General features: G+C 38.1%; 1 protein-coding gene across 4 annotated transcripts; it reads left to right on the top strand.

Moving 5' to 3' along the window:
- The first annotated feature begins 133 nt into the window (after window positions 1–133).
- Window positions 134–23,869, top strand: LOC127617440 (exocyst complex component 3-like protein 4). 4 transcript variants are annotated; one of them, XM_052089411.1, is made up of 15 exons: window positions 134–322; window positions 465–532; window positions 6,459–6,767; window positions 7,080–7,166; window positions 8,417–8,632; window positions 12,466–13,084; window positions 15,054–15,171; window positions 15,438–15,563; window positions 16,175–16,275; window positions 17,545–17,643; window positions 20,037–20,160; window positions 20,507–20,629; window positions 21,233–21,385; window positions 22,276–22,394; window positions 22,788–23,869. In XM_052089411.1, exons 3-15 carry the CDS (start codon window positions 6,473–6,475, stop codon window positions 23,002–23,004), a joined length of 2,397 nt encoding a protein of 798 aa, XP_051945371.1. In that variant the 5' UTR covers window positions 134–322; window positions 465–532; window positions 6,459–6,472; the 3' UTR covers window positions 23,005–23,869. The 4 variants fall into 4 exon arrangements, with proteins under 4 accessions (XP_051945371.1, XP_051945369.1, XP_051945370.1 ...); XM_052089409.1 differs by adding an exon at window positions 4,857–4,978 and having other exon boundaries at window positions 134–532; XM_052089410.1 differs by having other exon boundaries at window positions 134–532.
- Window positions 23,870–24,670: the final 801 nt, after the last annotated feature.

The following is a 24,670-nucleotide window of genomic DNA, read 5'->3' as shown; positions in this document are numbered from 1 at the left end:
CAGCCTTATTGTAAAGTGTTGCCAGTGCATTTCAGGAAACACTTAATGCTACGCATAGCCCCCACCATCGTTTATTTTCTCTGTGGTAAGCACAACTGAATTTCCCAGTGATTGTGGAAATCTGAAAGTGATTTCTAATCATTTTCTAAAAGCAAAACTCCTGAAGTCAGCGAATACAGTGATTCTCGCAGAGCACATCTGCACTGAACACATTATAAACAGAAAATCTGGATTTAGTTTGATGGATAAGAAAAACTCGGTTCCTGGAACATCTCATGTGCTCGTTATAATGAACAATGAACCTATTCAGTGACGTGTCAAGGTGAATCCCACAAACTGTTGGAAGAGCTACACGGTTTCATTTCGCGATATCTACTTTTATTTAGTGGAAATTAATGTTGTGCCATGTTGCGTGGCTGAACCTTTTGGCGCGGTGTGTTTGACACATGTCTGTTTTCCTTCAGTTTTAAAGCGGAAAGCGAAAAATAATTTGCCATTGTTGACTTTCACAAGGAGGAACACAGGTGGTCAGGTGAGTGAGTGTGAGGGGCAGAGATTAATTTTTACAGTGTAATGTATACAAATACATACATTAATAGCCAACATAAAGTGTAAAAATATTTGGTCTTTACCCGTGTTTTAGGACTGATTGACCTTCAAAATACCTCAACCTTTAATCCGTATCGATAAACTGGTCGAAGATAAATGTGAAAACTTGTCCTTTTAGATGTTGCTTAAATGTAACGCGTCATCTTAACGGGAAATCTTTGGAATAATGCCCAGAGCTGTGGTACGTTACAAGGGTTGCATTTAACGTATTTCACATGCTGCTATCGTAAGGGGCCGTTCACACCGAACGTGTCCAAAGCGCTATTAAAGACAGACGCAGGTGTTTTTGATTCGCATTTTAAACCATTTGAGTCATTTTTAACTTGATACGGCGACTATAAACAGTGCAGTCTTAAAAAAAAATGTTTTAAAACACTGAGACGCATCGGTCAAAGACGTCAGGCTAGCGCATGTTAACGTAGGAAAGCGTCTTGTGTTACTTGACTGTAACCCTTGTTCCCTTATAAAAGCGGAAGGAGATGCTGCGCTGAATTAGCGCTTTGGGAACAACTTTAGGTGTTACCAACTGTGAATATGTGTGCCACATGTCAATGAAAATTTACGGGAATGTATAGCCTCTGCCGGTGACATCATTGGATGCACCTGTAGCAGGGCTATAAATAGATGGGTCACAAGTGCATCATCAGGTATTTTGTCTGAAGAGCAGTCCTGGGGCATCCCAGTGCGGCAATGAAGCGCAGCATCTCGTTCCGCTTTTATCAGGGAACAAGGGTTACAGTCAAGGAACCCGAGACGTTCCCTTTCAAAAAGCTACTCTTACGATGCTGCACTGAATTAGCGCTTTGGGAACGAGAATACCCATGCTGCCGCACTGTGGATGTCCGGAACATTACGGTTGTGTAGTGTGCTCACAAGAGCACGAGAGGTCTCAGACATGAGCTTGTGATGTCGACTCAAGGACATAAGAGCCTGGAGTGGCATGAACATCCAAACTATAAAATCTAATGAATGTGTGCGGGGAGGACCAGCCTGCCACATCACAAACATGCTGCAGAGGGACATCTCTAGCCAAGGCTTTAGAGGAGGCGATTCCATATGATCCCTTGATAGGTAGTTTTCTGAGTGGGAGAGAGGATGCTTTTCTTGACATTGAGCCTCAACCCCAGAGAAACCAGATGAGATAAGACAATATCCCTGTGCTGTAATGCCAGTTCTGGTGACTGTGCAAGTATAAGCCAGTCGTCTAGGTAATTCAGAATGTGGATGCCCCGGAGTCGCAAAGGAGCCAGTGCTGCATCCATGTATTCCGTGAATGTGCGGGATGATGAGGCTAGACCGAATGGAAGAACCCGGTATTGGAAAGCTTCATCCCTGAAAGCAAACCTCAGGAACTTCCTGTGTTGTGGCAGACTTTCTATATGAAAGTACACGTCCAACCAATCGCGATGTTGGATTTGAGGCACGGCCGTCTTGACGGTTAGCATCTTGAACTTGAACGCCCTCGGAGCGATTCAAGCCTCGAAGGTCAAAGATCGGATGCAACCCCCATCCTTCTTGGGAACCAGGAAGTATCTGCTGTAGTAACCTGCCTCTCTCTCTGGAAGGGGAACATGTTCTATGGCCCCTTTAACCAAGAGATGTTGCTGTTCTTTCCACAGTAAACATACTTGCTCTGGTTTCACGGTAGTGGGAACCACGCCGTTGAAACGCGGAGGATGGCGAACAAATTAAATTCTGTAGCCTTTTTCTACTTTTCTTAGGACCCACATAGAACCACCTGGCAGTAGTTTCCACGCTGCCAGGTTCTCTGAGATGGGTATTGATTCTGACACTTCCTGTTGAGGGAATGTCAAGTGTCCCGTGTCCTGGTCTAAGACAGGAAGCAATGGAACACCCAACATTTAGCTGGAAACTGCTACCCCCCGAAACACCAGAGGCGGTGGGAATGGAGCAGTTTCTTGGGGGTATCGGGAGGGTACAGGTGGATGTTTCACGTGACCCGTCCCAAGGGGGGGCAACCCCTACAAAGCTGGGTGCAAAACCATCAGGATTTTTTTCTTTTTAGAAATAACTGCCCTGATGTCTTGCTTTGGGGGCTGCTGAGGGCGACGAACTGGCCCCCAGTCTTTACGAGGGGGAGCACGATTCGCCACTCTTTGTTTTTGAGCCTCCCGTCTAGAAGGGGTGGGGCTGGGTGGCCGACGGCCCCTTAGTATGGCGAGGAAGGAATTGCCTGAAGGCTTCCTCGTGACTTTTTCCCTCCTGGAACCTGGTGATAATAATATTCATAGCGTCACCAAATAAGCCAGAAGGCGAAACCGGGGCATCGAGAAGGAAAGTTTTGTCCTTGTATCTGATGCCCGATAGGTTAAGCCATAAGTGTCTATCCGTGCTGACTAAAGCAGACATAGACCGGCCAATGGCACGGGCCGTCTGCTTGGTCATGCAGAGAGACAGATCCGTGGCTCTACGAAGCTCAGAGAAAGCCTCTTCGTCAACCGTGGTGCCCGCACTCAGGTCCTTCAACAGATTAGCCTAGTACACCTGTAACACTGCCATAGTGTGCAGGACAGCACCAGTCTGACCTGCTGCCTGATAAGCCTTCCCCACAATCGTGGAGGTGGTCCTGCACAGCTTTGTGGGAAGAGTGGGTCTCTTTAACGATGATGCCGAGCCAGGGGAGAGATAACCTGCAAGTGTCTCCTCTACCAGCGGCATCACCGAATACCCTTGAGCCTCAGCAACCACGATAGTCAAATATGTCGACATCGAGGGCATGAAGACACGAGAAGTATAAGGATTCCTCCATGAATGAGAACGCTCATTATGGAGGTCAAGGGACTGATATAGCGTTCCCTTCCCTTTTTTTTCTTTTTGGCCACCAGACAGAAACCTGTCTTCTAGTTTGGGGGGGGTCTCTTGTTCACGTGGCCAGTCTAACTATAGTCTGGCCACAGCCCGAGTAACCACCTCGAGTAATTCCTCAGCCGCTTTATTATTGTGCGTGGAATGTACAGAGGTTCAGCGTCCCCCTCGTGAACCGAAGAGGCAACGAAGCGTGCTTCAGGCTTACGAGACGGATCAGCTGGATCTGGGGAGAGAGCGAGCGATTTTGTTTATCAGTAATTCTTTTCCTTCTTTTTTTTTTTTTTAAAGAAAAGAGAAAGAGAAAGGTTTCTGCACACTGCCTAACAATTCTAACTCCTAACAGAGGAAAGTAGAAAGACATGCACACAGAGTGATCTGAAGACAAAAGATCTGACGATGCACCTGTGACGCATCTATTTATAGCCCTGCTACAGGTGCATCCAATGATGTCAAAGACCAATTGTATATGTATTAACTAACATGAACAAAGGTGAATAAATACTGTAAATAAATATATTTTTCATTGTTAGTTCACAATACCTAATGTATTAACTAATATTAACCTTATTATGAAGTGCTACCACCAAAGTTATTGGGACAACGTGGGACCTTTATTACTACTTGAAAATAGTTAATTATTTACACTGCAATATATTGATCTGCTCATGAGTCAAGAAGACCCTTCAACTATGTAGTCAACTTGAAATTAAATAACTTTATAAATATTCAGAAATCTGGCCACAGTTGACCCTGACCTTGTGCAGCAGCTACGAGCTTCAGTGGAAGAATCTGTAATTCTTGTTAACTTTTAACCAACAACCTTGAGATTAAACAGAAATTAGTGTAAATTCAAAGGATTTAAAACTTTAGATAACATAATAAAAATACTGGGCTCCAAAAATCACCTTTCATTTTTAGTTGCACACATAGTTCGAATTACAGGGGGTACTGGGGGGTACTATACCCCCCAAAGGGACAGAAATATCAGTATTGGGGGGGTCAGATAATTTTTCTGATATTGTGAAAAAATATATTTACGGTTACAATATAAGTCAACTCCTATTTTCACTGTAGGAACATTTTAATGTAAAGCGATTTCAGACACCCCTATAGTGGACCGTACCATTTTTAACCACCGTGGCGGCTAGAAGCATTGGAGATAGAGAACGGTTTGCTGCTGGCGTGCATGGATAATTATAAGTTGCTAGCTGACGTCTAGCTTGTTGATTTTACAACCTTCATTTATTAACGTGTTTTGTTCTTTCATAGCTCATGTCACGTCTTCATACATTGAATTACCGGCTACTTACCTGTAGGGATGGGACAATTACCGGTTTCACTATAAACCACTATAAAATGTATTGACTACATATGGTTACACGTTGGCCTTGTTGACATGCCCTGCTTTTAACCTTTAGTGACACATCTTACTGGAAACAACAACAGTTTACTTTGCTCACCCAACAACAAAACGAGTCATCGCCCATATTGCTTGCATCATCTGATTGTGGAGAACTATGTTGTGGTTTTCTCTCTTCAGGTATGTTTCCACTCAAAAATAATTTCTCTTGACCTTTTTTATGCTCAAAGCGCACATAACAAAACAGCTGGAATGTAAGGGCTGGCATATTGAGGTAAACTCATAACAATGTTACCATGAATAAGACCCTCGGTCATTGTCCATATTAAAACAGAACATGTAAAGAATAACCTCCATGTGTTGACTGAGCAAATATAAATGTCCTTAAAGGAATAGTTCACCCAAAAATTACAATTCTCACATCATTTACTCACTCACTTTGAAGGAAAATCTTCATTTGAGCTCAACAGAAGAAAGTCATGTACATGCACAGCTCTGTAGGTCTATACAATGCAAATGAATTGGTACCAAAAAGTTGAAGCTCAATAAAGCAAAAAAGGTAGCATAATAGTAATCCATACGATATGAAAGGTGTACGTGAGAAACAGATCAATATTGCAGTTGCTTTTTACTATAAATATCCTCCCTGGCCAGTAGGTGGCATTATGCATGAAGAATTTGAATCGGCAAAAACAAAAGAAGAAAAAAAGTGAAAGTGGAGATTTATAGTAAAAAAGGACTTAAATGTTGATCTGTCTCTCACCCACACCTATTATATAACTTTTTTTATCCCTTTTTCTACCAATTTGGAATACCCAGTTCCCACTACTTAGTAGGTCCTCGTGGTGGCGAGGCTACTCACCTCAATCCGTGAGGCGCATGACACCACGGAGACTCACAGCATGTGGAGGCTCATGCTATTCTCCGCGATCCATGCACAATTTACCACTCGCCCCAAAAGAGTGAGAACCACTAATCGTGACCACGAGGAGATTACCCCATGTGGCTGTACCCTCCCTAGCAACCGGACCAATTTGGTTGCTTAAGAAACCTGGCTGGAAGGAGCAGTACCCCCCAATTATGGTGGGGTAATTCGCACTCTGGTTGCACATTTCTTATAGAGTGAAATGATTGCAGCTCCTATACTTAGAAAGTGGAAAGGAAACTCTTTTGAGCATTTCATGTTCAGAAAGTTAGATCGCACACATTTGTTTGTGATTGAAGAAATGTTGTATTACTTCCAGTGTTTTTTTACTTTGTCCCTGTTCTTACACAGTTTACAGGTGAGCCTGTATTCATTTACTATGATTTTATAGTAATATGCTATCAGTTACTATAGTATATGTCTCTGTGAGATATATGTCAATGGAGAGATTAGATGAATAACTGAGTTTTGTCTGTTCAATGTGTTGTTAATGTGAGTTTATTTTTTCCATTGTTGTGACAGTATACACTTTCTACATGATTTCACACTGATAGAAAAAAGAAGCCATGTTGACGGTCAACAAAACAACTCCCCAGATTATGATGTACCTGCTGACAAATTTAACAGATGCATTTTCAGGCTCGGGACTAGCTGTTAATACCTGGCAAACCTTGAATTGTCATCTTGGGACAATAACTCTGCAATTCTTCAAAGCTCTTGATATATTTTCTGTAGGCTGGATCAGACTGATGCATGGCAAAATGGCAGAGAGTGAAAAAGTAGAAACAGATGGCAGTAATGAGGTCAATGACCCACCAGCTTGGGAAAAAGACGCGCTCCAAACTAAATGTCTGAAAAATGATGGAAGACAATTGGACAGTCCAGTCAAGGAGGAGATGGTTGGACTTATGAAGTCGTTCAGAGCAAGTTTCAAACTGGTCAGTGAAAAGAGCCCTCTGACCTCCAAAAACAAAAAGTCAGTGAGGACTAGCAATGACCAAAAGCAACCCTCGAACTCTCCCTTACAACCACCGCCCTCTCCAAGTAAGTGCATTATGGAACTGCAAGATTTTGCGAACAAGTGTTTTGTTTTTGACATGCTAAAATGGCTTCCCAAGGTCAGGGTAAGAGGATATGGTAATTCTGAAGTAAAACAATGCTGTTTTAACTTGATACGTCTGGTGGCCAAAAGCAGCATTGTACAAGATCCTAATATCAGATCTTTTGAGATATTTAGAGATATGATAAGAACTGTCAGCCCAGAAACTGATTTCAATAAAGCTCTTTTGTGTATATTAATTACATTTTGAAGAGAGATTGAAATATTCTTGCATGTTTCTCTCCTCCTCTCTTCAGGCTTCAGCACAAGATCTCCCTCACAATTTTCCCAGCAATCTTCCCCACTTCAAAATAAAAAAACTTCTCTTACCAGAACTATGTCAGGTAAAATTTTCACAATACCCTCTAGATAGACTCACTATGGACTTGATCTTATCTTAAATAATAATAAATCTAAAATGTTTAATAAACCCCTGCTTTAATTGAAAGGGTAAATTTTGTATCTGTTAATCTACACTGCCTGGCCAAAAAATAAAGTCACAGTTTAGATTTAAGGCAGTGTTATGATCTGGGGTTGCTTCAATTGGTCAGATCTAGGCTCAGCTACGCTATGCAGCAATAAAATCACATACCTGAATGTACTGAATGACCACGTTATCCAATCAATAGATTTTTTCTTCCCTGAAGGCATAAGCATATTCCAGGATGTCAATGCCAAGATTCATCGGGCTCAAATTGTGAAAGAGTGGTTCAGGGAGCATGAGGAATAATTTTCACACATGATTTGGCCACCACTGAATCCTGACTATAAATCAACCTGTAAGACCTGAAAGTATTTGGGATGTACTGGAGAACACTTTACGGTTCGACTTAATACCATCAATTTCGCCTTTAGCTGTGATTACGTGCACATTTGTCAGAGCATTGTTTCGACAACCTTCAACGTCACAACATATTTTTTCCATTAAGAGTTTCATTAATTTTGGGCCGAGATCTTGTATTGATGATGGGAGAGTCTAACCACTTCTTAAAGTCTTCTCCAGCACATCCCAAAAACTTTCAATGGGGTTAAGGTCCAGACTCTGTGGGGTTAATTAATGTGTGAAAATGATTCCTCGTGCTCCCTGAATCACTCTTTCACAGTTTGAGCCTGATGTATTTTGGCATTGCCGTCTTGGAATATGCCCGTGCCGTAAAGGAAGAAAAAATCCATTAATTGGACAACCTGGTCATTCAGTATACTCAAGTAGTCAGCTAAATTCATTTTATTGTCACATAACATTGCTGAGCCTAGACCTGAACAATTGAAGCAACCTCAGATCATAACCATTATTTAAATCAAAACGGTGACTTTTTTTTTTTTGGCCAGGCAGTGTAGATTGTTATACAGAGTGTTAGTGACCTACTCCATCCTTTTGAATTTTAAAAAGTAAAATATCAGCTTTCTAATTATATAATTATTGTGTACAGTATGTTACAATAATCATTTTAATGTTGGCCAAAACCTTTCAAATTTAGTGCCATCATAATGACTCAAAGGGATTGTGCAAGAAACATTTACTTAAAAAGGATCAGCTGAATGTTACAAATGACATGAATATTCCCCTCACATCAACTGTTATTCGTATTTTCAGATTCTGCAGTTGCAATAACAGGAACACTGGTAAAGAGGGGAACATTGATCAGGCAGAGTTTGGGCCTGGGCACTAAAAAATGTAAGCAGGAACCATTAGAACCCGTCACAGAGGCCATAACTTCACCTGAAGAGCAGAAACCAGAGGATGTAGATGAGGTGTTGCAGCTCAGAGAGACATATATTCTGCCAGATATCCCTCCTATGCCATTGTCAGGTAAATACATTGTACTGTATGTGTATCACAACTTTTCTGTTGTGCATGGGTAGTTGAGAAATAACATGGACATGAACTTTCTTTTTGACGTCATGCTTTCCGGTTAAAATGTATATGAATGTAAAGTGAAGTGTACATTTTAGTTGCCTTGACTTAAAATGTATTTGAATTCTTTCACCTTTTAAACTTTTAGCTTTCTGGCATCACTAAATCCACAAAGGTGATTTCCACAAATACATTTCAAATACATTTTAATAAATGTTTTATTCTGAGATCATAAAAAATTATGCATAACAATTATAAAAGAATTAGTGTAAATTATGTTTAAAATAGTTTGAGTTGTAGTCCAACATGATCACACAGGAAATCAACATGATGCTTCTGAATGTTCGTGTACCCTGAAATCGACCCCATTCAGTCAATTACTGACAAGCGTGGTGACAATCTCCCATCGGACATTTTTGCACCAATTCAGTTCACCATTTCTTTTGGCACTACAGATGGTGCTTTGTGCGATTAATCTCCAAGACATGGGTTCTGGTCCTGTGGAAACCGGGAAATAACAGTTCACATAAACAGTTGTGAGCCTGATTCAGAGGTTGCATTCTTTCTCTAAAATTATATTTGAACTCCACCTGCGGTTAGGTTTAGAGTTAGGGCTGTTAATTTTATTACATCATTTATAGCTATAATAGAACTCGCATTTGGTGCCACCCTGGGCCGTGTCTAGAAGGTAACCATCTCATGTCAAGATTCTCACTCATGCACGTTATACCCACTCTCACAAGGATGCGAATTGACGAAACTCACAAATATGAATTAGGCTATGCAAAGTAAAAGTTTATTTTAAATTGTTAGTTTTTTCTTGATGACAAATTGAAGTGCTCAAATAAATATTTAATATACATACTGTACATAATTATTTTGATAACTTCAGCTCTAAATCTACCTCTGTCTGTCGTAGGATATTGTTAGCTTGTGGAAAATCACATCAGTTGGTTCCAACAAAAGAAACCTGACTGGTTTGTCTAGTGGTGTTAAGAATCAGACGAGGAGTGAGGATCTACATGCAGTTTAATGGGAAAACAAAAATAAGACAGCCACGAGGGGAAAACCAAAAGATAGACATCCACGAAGGGCACAGGCAGGAACACCTTCAGGAGCAGACATTAACATTTAACAACCGACAAAGACTGAACAAACAACAGGGCTTAAATACACAAAGGATAATGACACACAGGTGAGAACAATGAAGTGCACTGGCAGTGATGAGGGCAGGGAATTATGGGAAGTGTAGTCCAGGACAGATGACAAGGGATAAACACAGGGCAGACAACAGGGGATCGTGACAAGTGGTAACTTTGTTGTCATATTTGTATAAAGTTGCAGGTTCAAATTAACTTTTATAACTTTTTATTTTAATTAACCAAGATTGCATCCGCAACATAATAGAGCTGTCATTCAGTGCCACTCATAACAGCCAATGAACACTTATCATACCATTATAATAACACAGAACCAGATCGTCACACACACTTAAACACACACGAACAAAATGGAAACTCCTGCTCAAGAACTGCCAATGTTCCCAAACCACCCTGCACATGATAGAGAAAGTACCATCCACCCAATTTAAAGTTGTATGTGCCCTAACATGAACTTCTGTCAAAACATTACTGTACCCTAGAAACATGGGATGCGATATGAGATTTTAAGAAGAAAAAAGGCTTTTTTTAAAGTTATGCATCGCATGTGTGATCATCTTTGCAGGACTCTTAATAATAATAATAATAATAAAACTATTAAAATAATAATAATGTTTGCTATCATCATCTAGCAAAAAAGCTATTTGAAATGGGTAACAAAGACAGTAAAAGTAACAAAGACCATAACAGCAACTAAGACATACAACTTTAACATTCTTACATTACTGCAACTGAATAGGATTAACATTGCCAGTTGTACAAACAACACAACATAAAGGACAGAACTTGATGCGGTGCTACACACAAATGCGTTCATCAACTCAGTGTGACTTGATACTTTAAGAGACGTATTTAATGCTCTCCATCATTAAAGGAATAGTTCACCCAAAAATGAAAATTTTCTCAAGAATATTTCAGCTCTGTAGTTCCATTCAGTGTGAGTGAATGTGACCAGAACTTTGAATCTTCAAAAAGCACATAACGGCAGTATAAAAGTAATCCATACCACTTCAGTGGCTTAATCTATGTCTTCAAATGATACAGTAGGTGTGTGTGAAAAACAGATCAATATTTAAAGGTGAAGTGTGTAACTTTTTTGTTGTCAATTGTCAAAATTATAGCGTGAGGTTAAGGCATGGCTACTTGTAGTAAACTGTTCAACCGGGAGAATATAAACATCGATGACAGACGTATTACAGCAGAAACAAAACTTAGCTTCGCCAAAATTTGAAGACTTGCAAAAGTCAAAGATACAGAAAATGGAGTAAAACCAGACTGAGCATTTATATAGTGGAGGACATTGAGGAAAGTTTTGGGGTTTGATTTTTGCCGTGTTGCTTCTCGACATTGCCACACAAGTTAGCTTATTACTGTCGAGCTTCAGATAAATCTGTACTTTATTTTTTAAATTATGTTTGGTGCCACTAGTTGCGCAGTTGTCCTTTTTTGCTAGAAATTCTTATTCCTGCCCAGTAAGGGACGATATGCATGAAGAATGTGAATCACCAAAAACACAAGAAGAAGAATGTGAAAGTTAAAGTGGAGATTGACTGAACAGGGAGGAGAATTTATTGTAAAAAAGGAATTAAATATTGATCTGTTTCTCACCCACACTTATCACATCACTTCTGAAGATATGAATTAACCAGTGGAGTCTTATGCATTACTTTTATGGTGATTTATGTGATTTTTGGCACCATTTCACTTGCATTGAATGGACCAACAGAGCGGAAATATTCTTCTGAAAACCTTCATTTGTGTTCAGCAGAAGAAAGAAAGTCATAAACATCTGGGATGGCATGTGGGTGAGTAAATGATGAGAATTTAAATTTTTGGTTGAATAAGCTCATCATATATTGACTTTTATACAAATTTGTCATTGATATACTGTCATTATTATTATGTGAATGCCTTATTCACAGTAGCGCCATCTTTGATTTCTGACATGAATGAAAACAAGACTCTGGGGGATAGACTTAAAGTCTTTTCAAAGGCATGCACTGTATAAATCTCCTAGATCACATTTAAATTTCCACAACACATGTTTTCAGTCTACGGACAGTTTTTGAAATGATTTTTTTTTCAATGTTTCTTCAGCAATCCAAAACACTATAAACAACAGCACAACCCTCACAGCCTTGTTGTCATTCCTGATAAATGTTGAATAAGGTCTGTAGATGAATGCTGTGACAAGTAACTCTGTGTTCTATATCTATCTTTTCATGTGCAAGCTTGTTTTAAAGAGTACTCTCAATCAAAGTAATTTTTCATGTTCCATATCTATTTATCTGTAAAGGACATTTCATTTGCCGACATGCAGTAACTCACGCCATAGTAACAAGATTCTTATCAGAATCCCCTGAAATAGCTTTTGATCCATGACATTTCACATGGTAAACAGAGCATACGCTTAGGGTCTTTTTGGAAAACATCAGCCCTCCATTCCTGCCAGATATCTAGACAGCGGATCTTTTCATCTTTCCTCTAAAATTGATTGCAACTTTATAGCTATTGATGCACGTGTGTTATAACTGTAGTCCCCTGCTCCTATGTTGCTAATTTACAAATTTGTATTATCTTCATTCTCTTCTCCTTTCTTCTCCTTTTGTATCATGTTAATTGGTATAGTAATGGAGATTAACAAACTGATAGAGATGGAAGTTCTAGAGGAGGCCTACGTGAACCTACTGTCCCTGCGGTTGGAGCTTCAGCACGAGCATCAAGCTCTGGAGAAAGGAGACTGTCCCGTTGAACTAGTCCACAAAGAGAAAGACCTCTGCCTACTGTATGGGACACTAAGGAATAAAATGTCTAATATAACACGCAACTCCAGTGCTCTGCCCTCTCGCAATAAAGAGTTGTTAGTGTATGTGGCCAGGATTATACTGGAGGAAGAGAAGAGACAAGGAGAGCCAGGGGGGATGCCAGGATGGAGGGAGGCATGGAGAGATGCGGTACGAGAAGGGGTTAGAGATACATTGAAGAAGGTTCACCTGGACAGTCGTGAGCAGAACCCTTCCTGGTTGGCGGTGCATCTGGGGCTTCTGGGTAAAGCTATTGTGGAGGATCTGGAGAGAGTGAAGGCAGAACTCCTAAGCTCATATCCAGAAGACTTTAAAGTGTTTGATACCTATGTGTCCTGCCATCATGAGGCATTAGGAGAGCATTTAAAGAGACTTCTGGAACAGGTGACAGATGTGAAAGATTACTACGCTCTTCTAGAATTTATTATCCATCGCTACCCCAGGTAGGTGGCTGGTCTTTCTAAGTTTATATTTCGTTTTACTGAATATAGTAGATTAAAGGAGCAATATGTAATGTATTTACAGTACTTAAGCATAAAATTACCATAATATGTTATCAGAGATTTAAGAAACATGCTAAATTGAAATACTGGCTTCTCCAATAAAAATGCTACAGCCAGTATATTCTACTTTGAAATGTTCATTCCGGGCTGGAATTTCTGTTTGTGTTTTGGCCTGTGTGATCCTGCCCACCGGCCATTTCTGAATAGTATTTCGGAACCCTGGGTTGCCAGATTTGAAACAAGTTAGCAGGCAAACACATCGTGTTGCAGCCATGGAAGCCAGCAAACTAAATGGATCTGAGATAAACGATTCTACCCAACCTAAAAAGCCTTGGCATATGTCTAAAAAGCTCTGTGACCAGAGGTGTAGTAAAACGCGGATAAATATTGAAGATGTGTTTGGAAGATGCAGACAGCTTAAAGCCCAGAGAGACTTTAAAACAGATGCTGAGTCCTCAACCGCATGAACTTTGAGTCTGAGGAGGAGGGGGTAAAATATGTACTGCGGTCCAAATTTTAAATTTGGACCGCAGTACATATTTTAAACACTTGATGTCAATGTTATGTATTTGTCCTTTAAGTCAATATCACTTAATGTTTATTATTTTTATTAAAATAAGAGTTCACCAAGGATAAACTTTTTCTCACCTTTATGTCATCACAAACACCTATGATTTCCATTCTTCTCTGGAACACAAAGGAGATTTTTTAAAGATTATACTTACCGCTCTATTCCATCTAATGAAAGTGAATGTGGACGGGTGCTGCAATATGATCACACAGGAAATTGGCACACTCTTTCCAAAAGTTCCGGCATCTTAGAATCGGCGACAGTAATTTTTTGCATCGGTTTCATAGTGTTTACATTCCCACATGGCTCGACCAGCAACGCATTGTGTCAGCAGCCACCCAGGTTCGTGTCCATGTTGAAACCAGGAAGTAATCGCGTTCGCCTAATCAGTGATGAGCGTGATACAGAGGTTATATTTCATATTTACTCCACTAATGGTTAGGTTTAGGTTTGAGTTGGGGGTTGGAGTCCATTAAATATGTATTACTCTTCACTGTATTACATACTGTACAGCTGAAAATAGCTTTCTTCACAACTAGCTGTTGGTGACCTCTCCTGGACATAAATAGAGCTTACATGTGCCTGTACACCCTAAAAAAAACTGGCGGCTGTATTTTAAAATTCGGTCATCATTGACCGAATCATTTGATTTCAAGCCTGACTTGACTCTGACTTGAAAACGGGAAATGCTAATAAACTTCAGTCATAGTTTTTACTACTGCTTAAAGGAATAATTCACCCAAAAATTTAAACACGATTTGTTTTCTTCGGCAGAATAATGACAGACTTATAATACTCATATTGGAGTGAACAATTCCTTGAAGCTCAAAGTTCACCAAAAGATAAAACTGGCATTGTCATTTATTACACCAATAAATACACCAAACACCAAAGTTATGCTTGTGTTGTAATTTACTATATGTACTTGCCAGACCAGAGGATTTTATAAAGGGCTATAGAAATGAATTGTATTGAAACACATAAAAGAGAATAAAGAAAATGGGTGTCACTTACATATCATTGTGAGTTTCAACTCATAAAACCCAGTCAGAACTGTGTGCATCAACTGAAAGCTCTCGAAAGTGCAGAGCTTCAATCATCCACTTCCCAAATTGGGAAAGGTCTTGTGGTCTCAAGAATGTGTTTTTGAAAGACCCACCTACAGAATGAGCTCACTTTATTTCAGGATGAGATACAGCTCTTTTTAATTTATGCCAGTACCCTTCAGTTATAATATGATTATAATTATTAAAATGTTATGTCTATGATTATAATTATAACTGTAAGGGTTAGGATTTTGACTATAGCTAATACTTTATCTAATTGCTCTTTCCACAGTGATAAGATAATGGGTAGCTGTTCCCTGCAACCAGAGATGAAGGAAGATCAGAGAGCGCTGCCACTGGAAAAAGATTTCCTTAATCAGATTAAGAACAAATACTGCAGTCGCTTACAGGTGGGATATATACACATGTGATCTGAAGTAGCTCTAGTACAATATCTAGTACAAAGTACAATATCAAAGGCAAAAAATTGGCTGGTAGAATGTAGAAATGCTCCTGAATCTTAAAATGAATGCAACTTCTGTTGATGCGGTTACTTCCTGGAAATGCATAATTGAATATGTAGAAATATTATGCAGGATATATTGTAGATGAGAGAAACTTTAGTGGAGTTTTTGAGAGTTTCTGAATTAAATATCAGTTCCTTTGCTCTAAACAGGCTGACATGAAAACGTCACTTGATCGAATTATTGAGCTAGAGAATGAGGAAATGTGGAAAGAAAGAAGAAAACCGACGACTGATGAGGGGCTTTACAGCTCACACATTGACATGGATATCTGGACGGTGAGAATAATTGCCTGATATGGTCACCATATGGTCACACACTTCAGATGGCATTGGTTTACCAGAAGGGGGAAGTAAAGGTCATTTCTGTTCATACACAGTCAGTGGACCCAAGAAGTATTTGGACACTTAAGCCACACTTGCATTGCATTCAAACTATCAAACCAAGTTTATTTTAGGTAAAGATACCTAAAAGATAACTTTTCAAGCAAAACATTTCACAAAAGAAAATGTTAAGTCTATACAGTTCAAAACTAGGAAAACAAAAAGAAGGTATTTGGACATTTTGTGGATGTGAAATGTAGTAGGACATGTCTAGTTACTCTGATGAACTACACCTGGGGTTACTATGTTAGGACACCTAAACTGACCTCATACTATCACAACAAAGTACCTTTGTACAAATAACCTTTCAACTAGTTGGTTTAAAGTAAATGCAAAAACTGCTCAGAGAAGTGAAGAAAAAGTTCTGGCTTATTTGTAAGCAGTTGCAAATTGGTTTAATGTTTTGTTATCTTATGCAATAAAATTCATATATTTTAAGTGTGTAAAAGTGCCCAAATACTTTTTGGGGTCAACATAAATGTACTGTATGCTGTTGTCTCTTCCAGAATATTAAAGGGCATGTTCAAGGATCCGGACGGATTGATGTGAACCTTGAGCAGAAGGTTGTGCGTGGCTGTTTGGAGGAACTGAAACTGTTTCCAAAACGGTTTGTAATAAAGAACTAACATGATAATTGCCAATCATTCTGTTTTCAAGAAGTTCAAGCTTTTTTTTAAATGTTTTACAACAGAAGTTGCCATATCTATCTATTTAATGCCACATGTTTAAATGAGACTCATTCCCTCATTTGTTCACTCCCAACAATATAGTGATCCACAAAAATAAGCAATCTAGATAAACTTGGATCTTAAAATGTTGTCGCTTACATAATTCTTCTTGTAAAGCCATTCATTAAAACCAAATCAGTATTTAAAGCATAGTTCATCCAAATAAAGATAATTCTCTCATCATTAACTCACCCTCATGCTGTCTCACACTCGTATAATTCTCTTCTGCAGAACACAAACAAAGATATTTTGAAGGGTGTATCAAGTGTTTTTGTCCATGGGTCCAAAACTTTCAAGTGCCAAAAAGCACATAAAGGTAGCATAAAATGAATCCATATGACAACAGTTGTTTAATCCATGTCTTCTGAAGTAATACGATCAGTTTTTGGGTGAGAAACAGACCAAAATGTTACTCCTTTTCCACTAAAAAAATCTTGACATCTGCAGTCTCACACTAATGAGAGAAGCTCATTCACACTCTTCTACGCCATTGAGGCATGTGCTGTGCACAAACTAGACACAGTGTACAGGGTTTCATGCCCAGTTGGACTATTTTGAATGTATAGACCTTAAAATGATTGAGTCTCGGGTTGAGTGTTTTTAAGAATACTTTTAAATTGTGCTGCAGTCCCCAGGTTTACGGCAAACACTAGAAAATAAAAATGCAACATCGTATTGATGTATATAATATTATAAGGGTTGAGGACCTGGCAAACGCATGCAGCGTCAAACCATCACCGTTTGGAAGCCTGTGCTTTGTTGCAATCGGTCCAGATGTCAAGATTTATAGTGAATAACGACTTAAATTTTGGTCTGTTTCTCACCCAAACCGATCATATCACTTCAGACGGCATGGATTAGAACACTCGAGTCATATGGATCGCCTTTATGTTGCCTTTATGTCCTTTTTAAGATTGAAAGTTTTGGACTCCATTGACTACCAATGTATAGACTAAGAACAACACATACATCCTTGAACACAATCTTTGTTTGTGTTCTGCAGAAGAAAGAAAGTCATATAAATTTGAGACAGCAGAAGGGTAAGTAAATAATTAGCGAATCATAATTTTGGGGTGAACTATCCCTTTAACCTTTTAGCATTAGATTGTAAATAGTATTACATTTTTTTATCTCTTTATTTCTTCAAGATTTGAGTCAGCGTTTGTTGAGTGGAGCAATGCTCTCTCTACCTCTTCTCTTTGGGCAGAGTATCACATCAGCTACATGAACAGCTTTAGTGCCCTAAAGTAAGTCATCCTGTCAGTTGTTAACTTTACACACTGCCTAAATTAGCATTGATGGTAATATTTATTGTTGATGTTTTCTTTACATGTGTTTGGGAGTAATGTTGTGAGCATATTGAGAATTAAAGCATGCCTGTTGGAGCCAACACTACAATATTCATTTAACAGCTAACAGTTCAACGTAGACTTCAGTGCTGTGGTGAATTTGAATATACGTAGCTTAAGAAGCCATGTACATTCTCTATAGACCTGCCACAAAACAAACCTCATCACGTGATTTCAAGGAATCCAAAATAGAGCACAACAAGGCTGCTGGGAGGGGAAATGGAGCATAACAGTGACCTAACCAGCCTGAACCAAGCCCTGTTCTTGCATCATGCTTACATTACTGTGTAAAAAAAAAAATATTTTCATAAAATTCAGAGATTTCACATAATGTTTTGCTCATATTTTCTTAACTACAACCCATAACACAGAAAGCATGACATAAATTTGCTGTATGCTTGTTGGAGTTAAGCAAACAGAGAAGAACAGATAAATCAAGTGTGATATCTAGTGAGGATTCAACTTAGATAAACATCTAAATCATCATTTATTTTCTTAGATGTTGATATTTTTGTCACTTCCTCTTACAAACTGAATGAGTCTGTTCCCTTAAAGGGATAGTTCACCCTCATGCCATCCCAGATGTGTATAACTATCTTTCTTCTGCAGAACACAAAATTAAGATATTTAGAAGAATATCTCCTCTCTCTAGGTCCATTCAATATAAATGAATGATGGCTAGAGCTTTAAAGCTCCAAAAAGCACATAAAGGCAGTACACAAAAAAAGAATCCTAACGACGCCAGAGTTTAAATGAATTAAAAATGTATGTCATTTTTTACTGTAAATCTTCACATTTGAACAGCCTTAGCCAGTAGGTGGCGATCTGCATGAAGAACACAAATCACCAAAAACAAAAGAAGAAGAATGTGAATGTGGAGATTGATAGTAAAAACAGTGTTGGGTAGTAGCTAACTATAAGTAGCGATTCAACTAACTTAACTTTAAACGTAACTTTCTGTAGCTTGACATTAGCTCAGCTGCTTTTCAAACAGTGTAGCTTGAAAGTAGCGAACTACTTTTTCCAGGAAGTAGCTGTGTAGTGCGACCAAACACTACATCGTGTTTTGGTCAGATTATAACTAATAGCCTTCTTTATTGCGTAGAAGCCAAACTCCTACCGGCAAAACGTCTGACGGATTTGAATCGTATTCTGACTGCTGCTCGGAATCAAGCAGCATCTTTCTTCTTCTACTTTTGTAACAGCAGATCACAAACTAAAATAGTGCATTTTCGCCATCTACTGCCATCTTTTTACGGCGCACTTGGATTAGAAGAGATTGTCTGATGTTGATGTAAAGTGATCAACCACGGTTTGTTTACTTTTACAAGATGTACAGGGGTATTAAATGCATTTAATTTATTTAGTTATTGCATTTATTTCTTACTGTATTTTCTGGAAAATAAGTAGCTTTGTTTTTCAACATCTAAAAGGGCCTGCGACTTATAGTCTGAGGCGACTTATATACATAATTTTGGTGTTATTTAACCAGACGGTCAAACACGCTGCACAATAAAACACATATGTTTACACAAAAACAGATGAAAACAACAGTTACAGTGATTTTAGTAGCATTTTAAAGTAGTCTATTCAGAGTATTATTCTTTTACAAAGTGCTTTATGCGACCAGTTTAAATATTCTGTCCATCACAACATTATTGTTGTAACAAGACCACTGTCAAACGCAACTGCTCGCATGCCTATAAAATAATGTTTTATCATACTTGTAGTAAAATTATTAATGTCAGTGAACAGAATAGTGTATACTGTACCAAATAGGATTGCAAATATCAGAAATATTCACAGATAGACAGTTGCTAATATTAATGAATGAATAGAATACAATAGTAAACATGCTATTTTACTGTCACACTAAAAGCTGTTTATTTGTGCACAGCATAGAGTTACAACAGATGTGGCTTATTTGTGTGGTTTTTTTTTCATGAAACATAAACAAAATATTAAAAACTGTTACACACGATTACACAAATTCTCCCGATAAAAACAAGCCCCAATACTCCGTGGTACGATGCATAGATGCTGATGTAATCTTGGACCCTCTGTCAGTGTGACTTATATACAGATGCAACTTATCTGTGTTTTTTTATCCCAACAATGCAATTTTGACACAATGCAACTTATATTGAAGTGCAACTTTATTTCTGGAAAATACGGTAATAAATGTTATAAGAGTACATTTTGTTATTAATATTATTGGTTTGATAGTAACATTGTAAAAAAAATACATTCTGTGCTGTAATGTCACTTTAATGTCAGTATTATTTCTCCAGAGAGCACATGGCTTGCTATATGGAGAGCTGTCCAATTCAGCTTGAGCAGGTTCGAAGGGAAATCGATGGACTGACCACCCGACTGAGTCAAACTCTTATGAACCAGTTCAAAACCGATGTTAAGGTGTGAGCTTCTGAAAAACACACATTTCTCAATTTAAACACCTACACAGGCTATTCTGCTATTTGAGCGACATATCTAAGGAGTTCAAGACTCACTTTGTCATGTAGACGGTTGACATGACTGGCTTGATGCCAAGTTCTCAGGAACTACTTATTTATTTAAATTCAAAGCGATAAGAATATGGCTATACTTAGAGCTACAGGGCTCTAAAAAGCAGCTGAAAATTAACCACTGATTTATAACAGTGCAAGAATGCCTGTGGATATGAGAGTGCAAACTGAGATAATTGAATATGTTTATTAGTGGAGTGAAAGAATAAAAAGTAACAAGAAGCTTCTCTTTGCAGCCCTTTCTCAGGAGACAAATGACAAGAAAATGGTTTTCATTTGATGAAGACTTCACACATCTGGTCAGCAGGACTAGGACTCTGTCTGAACAAAGTAAATACATGAGCCCAATATTTAAACAGGTGAGACTGTGATCTTTTACAGTGTGTTTTCTTAAGCACACATATATCTGTATATACAGTATATTGATAATTATTATTATTTTACTTAATTTCACATGAAGAATATATAGTGGTCATAGCATACATGGTCTTGAGGTGGGGGAATTCTCTAAAATAGGTGCCAGATCTGGCTTGTTCTGTACAAATGAATCACTGGATATGTAGTAGAAAGTGAAAGGAATCTATAAAGCCCTACAATGTCAAAATGCAGCAGCTACACTAACAATGAGATTAAAAAAAAATTTTAATATGTATAATAAAATAGTGTTACTTCATTTCTCTGAATCTGAGCATAGTTGAGTCAAACCCACCTGTCACAGGACAGATCGTAGCCCAAGAGACCTGATTACAGTTATACGTAAATCAAGTTTGACAAAACCTGGATTTCCTGCATTTTGCATTTGGGGTAGAATTGGATTTGAAATTGCAGGATTTTAACTACTGCACCACAGCTCCAATGTGCCTTCTACAGTGTATGTCAACTATGGGTATTTTTTAAAACACATCTTCATGCATTCTTATGTGAAATCTCTATTTGTCTCTCCCATGTTTATGCATCTTTAGACCTTTGTGAATGAAGCACACTTTTTTGTGGTAAAAGAATATGTATCTCAGCTGATGAAGAATAACTACTCGTGCAAAAACAGGAAGAATGAGACAGCTGCCTCTAAGATCACGATGCAATGGGGGGAACTGAAGGATATTTTTCAAGATATGGTAAAATCCACATAATGGCACTTGGAATATCAGTGCTTTTGAATTGTGTTTGAGCATACTCAATTATGTTGTCTAAAAATCAGTGGTTCTCAACTTGGTTTAGGGCTCAGATTTTACATTAGACATCTAGTGATGACCCAAAACAATACCTTAATTGATTATTGTATCCATAAAAGTATAAAAAATTGCCTCAAAATCAAACATTAAAATGCATTAATATTACCATAAACTGAATAGGCAAATTTATTAACATAACAGATTTGGAAAATGTGTATTTTCAAAATGTCTCATGCATGTCTCAATAGCATGTTCTCAGCACTTGGCCAATATTTCCCAGCACAAAACAACTGTGGTAGGATAAAGGCATGTCACACAACCTGCTGGCTAGCTTTTACAAACCGACCGATTAATTTGTGTCCAAGTACTGTAGAGTATGATTGGACACACAGACTTGATGTCAATAACAAAAGATATGGGAAGTTCCCCTTCTGTCACTCACTCGACGTTGTTTCGATTGTAGTGACACAAGGGGTCTCTTCTGAGAGCCTCGCGTACCTCTGAACTTGAACTTGAGAAAAGGCCAATGTCAAGTTGGCAGAAATAATTTGTATTTTGTATCGACACAACGTCTCCTCCCTTCCATCGGGAACGGAGGTTACAACAATAACCATGACGCTTTTCCTCATCACTTGTAAAAGCCTATTTAGTTTGTTATCCTATCTACGGTATGCATTTTGTTAGCTGCATTTTATCATCAGAACAACTCAGCAGTTAAGAACTATTGGTATAAATATTAGTATTCTGCATAGAATTACTTAATTATGCTATTAAAATGTATGTGCATTTTGTAATCAAAACAAACAACAATATTACTGCATCATTCTCCGCAGAATTCTACCTTAGATTGGCTTCATCCAGTTGGGAACCAGCTGAGCAAGATTGTTGGATGTAAAAAAACTGATGTAAAAATGTACCTACAGCCAATGGTTGAGAACTATCCAGACATCAGGTGAGGTTCGCACTACTTGCTGTGGATAAAGTTGACAATTTCCTTTCATTTAACAAACTTGTTTATGTTCAGCCCCAAGTAATTTCTATTGTCCTTTAGTATTTATTACAATATTCCCAAGTATGTATGTTATGATCTTTGCATATATTTATTCAACTTTGCTAAAACAGGTTGACCTCAAGGATTTGTCTGTATTTGACCCCATGTATGTTGCTCTTAATGCCAACAAGGTTTCCAGTGTGTTTCTTTGTTCAACTTAAAATTGTCATTGTAAAAATTGGCCTCTTCAGAAACAATTGCTTACAGTTTGGTAGGAAAACCTTTGCAAAGTTATTGGATATTTTATGGTTTGAAAGTATTAATTGACTTCTGTTATTGTTTCACCCATTCCAGAAAGAGCCATCTCTCTGCTGTGCTATACTTCCGAGGAATTATCAGAGGCAGGGAAAAACATATTATACTGCAGCGGCTGACAGAGTTGAAAGAGAGCTTTGGGAATGTGAGGAAAAAAGAGTGTGCCCTCTTCAGTGAGATTCAAGCAGCAGTTAACACAGACTGCCTTGCTGGTACACCTTTCACATGTCTTTCCCTCATTGTGCCAGACAGCTAATCTAAAGAAATGCACCTCATTTGATTTTAAGTGGACATGATGCTTGCACTGTAGATGATAGCAGCTGTATGCCTCGTGATATTAACAATGAGCAATAATATGTTATTATGTCTCCTTTATAATCTTATATTATTACAAGATTATCTGGCATGCAAATTAAGCAAAATGTACTAAAATATAGTTTATATAATATTAATGTGACATTTTTTGTAATCATCTGTTATTATTGAGGATCAGACTTTAAATTATTGTCCCACATTGTTACGATCCACTGTTGTCTGCCCTGTGTTTTGCCTCTGTCAAGTGTTCCCCACAATACACTTCCCATAATCCCCTGCTCTGATCACTTCCAGCTGTTTCCCTTGGACAATTTTTATTTTGTATTTTTTTCAGGAAAGACATGGGAGATCAAACACATAACAACTGACAAAAGGTAAAACAGACATCAGGGCAATATATACACACAGATAACAAGGTAAATGAAACACAGGTGAGAAACAATGGGGAACAGCTGGAAGAGATCAGAGCAGGGGATTATGGGAAGTGTAGTCCATGGGGAACAGATGACAGAGGCAAAACACAGGGCAGACAACAGTGAATCGTAACATACATAAACGTACAAAATGTATATACAGTAGTATGGTAGCTTCATGTTAATAATGTATTTAAATTAATAGATGTAATTAATGTTCCTTTTATTAGGCTACTATGAAAATTGTTAATACTTTATTATTACTCTTTAATAAACCCTAATACATACAAAATACATACAAAATATGTAATAAACTGTTATGTATTGTATAGCTAATATGAGTTCAGTCATGTTCACGTTAACATTTTTTGTATTACCATATAAAGTCTATATAAGAATGAATGGTTATTTGTTTTATTTGTGTAGCTACTATAATGTACTTTTCTGTGTATAGTGAAATTTGTTTTCCTACTTAGAAATATGAATTGAAATATTTGATATCATGAAAAAAGACACCACCGACAGCAGTAAAAGGCAAAAAAAAAAAAACATTCGATATAATTACGGGTCACAGTTGTCCAGCTTCTGCGAAGAGTATCAAAAACTATCGAGGGTGCAATATCATGCAGTATTTGCATAAGTTACATTTAAATGTATATGTATATATTTACGTTTAGAAGGAAAATAAATACAGTGTAAATTATAGTTACTCCAGGGATGCTTGTGCATCAGCATTAGATGCTGGAAATGTCCTGCCCCTTACTGAAACTGAAAATATGACTGGTTAGCAAAAAAGAGTTTAGCATAGTTGTATGTGTCTAACTCAAGGGGTCCTTTAATACAGTGTTTCCCAACCTGTTTTCTGCCACGGCACTCTTTACGACTAAAGAAATGATATGGCACACCACTATACTTCATAGGCTAACCATTTTCAATATTTTTCCTTTTTAAGAACTCCATGTTTTCTGTCTGTCTTAGTTGCGTGTTTACTTGTAATGTTTGAAATTCGGCTATACAAAAGAAGAAAAAAAAAAAACAAGTCACATAGGTAGGCTACGCTGTGTGAGGTCACAGGTGCCGAGAGTGCTAAGTGGGTAATGACTCATTTGTAGATTAGTTCTTGCAATGCCACAACAAATTACAGAGATGCAAATTCATGAGGGGCAAAAAAGGTAAGACAATCACTGGTCCACA

The sequence above is a fragment of the Xyrauchen texanus genome, chromosome 24, assembly GCF_025860055.1.
Source record: "Xyrauchen texanus isolate HMW12.3.18 chromosome 24, RBS_HiC_50CHRs, whole genome shotgun sequence".
NCBI classification, from domain to species: domain Eukaryota; kingdom Metazoa; phylum Chordata; class Actinopteri; order Cypriniformes; family Catostomidae; genus Xyrauchen; species Xyrauchen texanus.
This window is presented reverse-complemented; position numbering and strand designations above follow the sequence as displayed.

Bases quoted from the DNA above. Each gene is read 5' to 3' on its own strand.
- LOC127617440 (XM_052089408.1), top strand. From the start codon at position 6,290: ATGTTGACGGTCAACAAAACAACTCCCCAGATTATGATGTACCTGCTG. The intron at 13,085-15,053 runs GTAGGTGGCTGG...CTCTTTCCACAG, and splicing joins ATTATCCATCGCTACCCCAG to TGATAAGATAATGGGTAGCT. The intron at 15,564-16,174 runs GTGAGAATAATT...TGTCTCTTCCAG, and splicing joins TTGACATGGATATCTGGACG to AATATTAAAGGGCATGTTCA.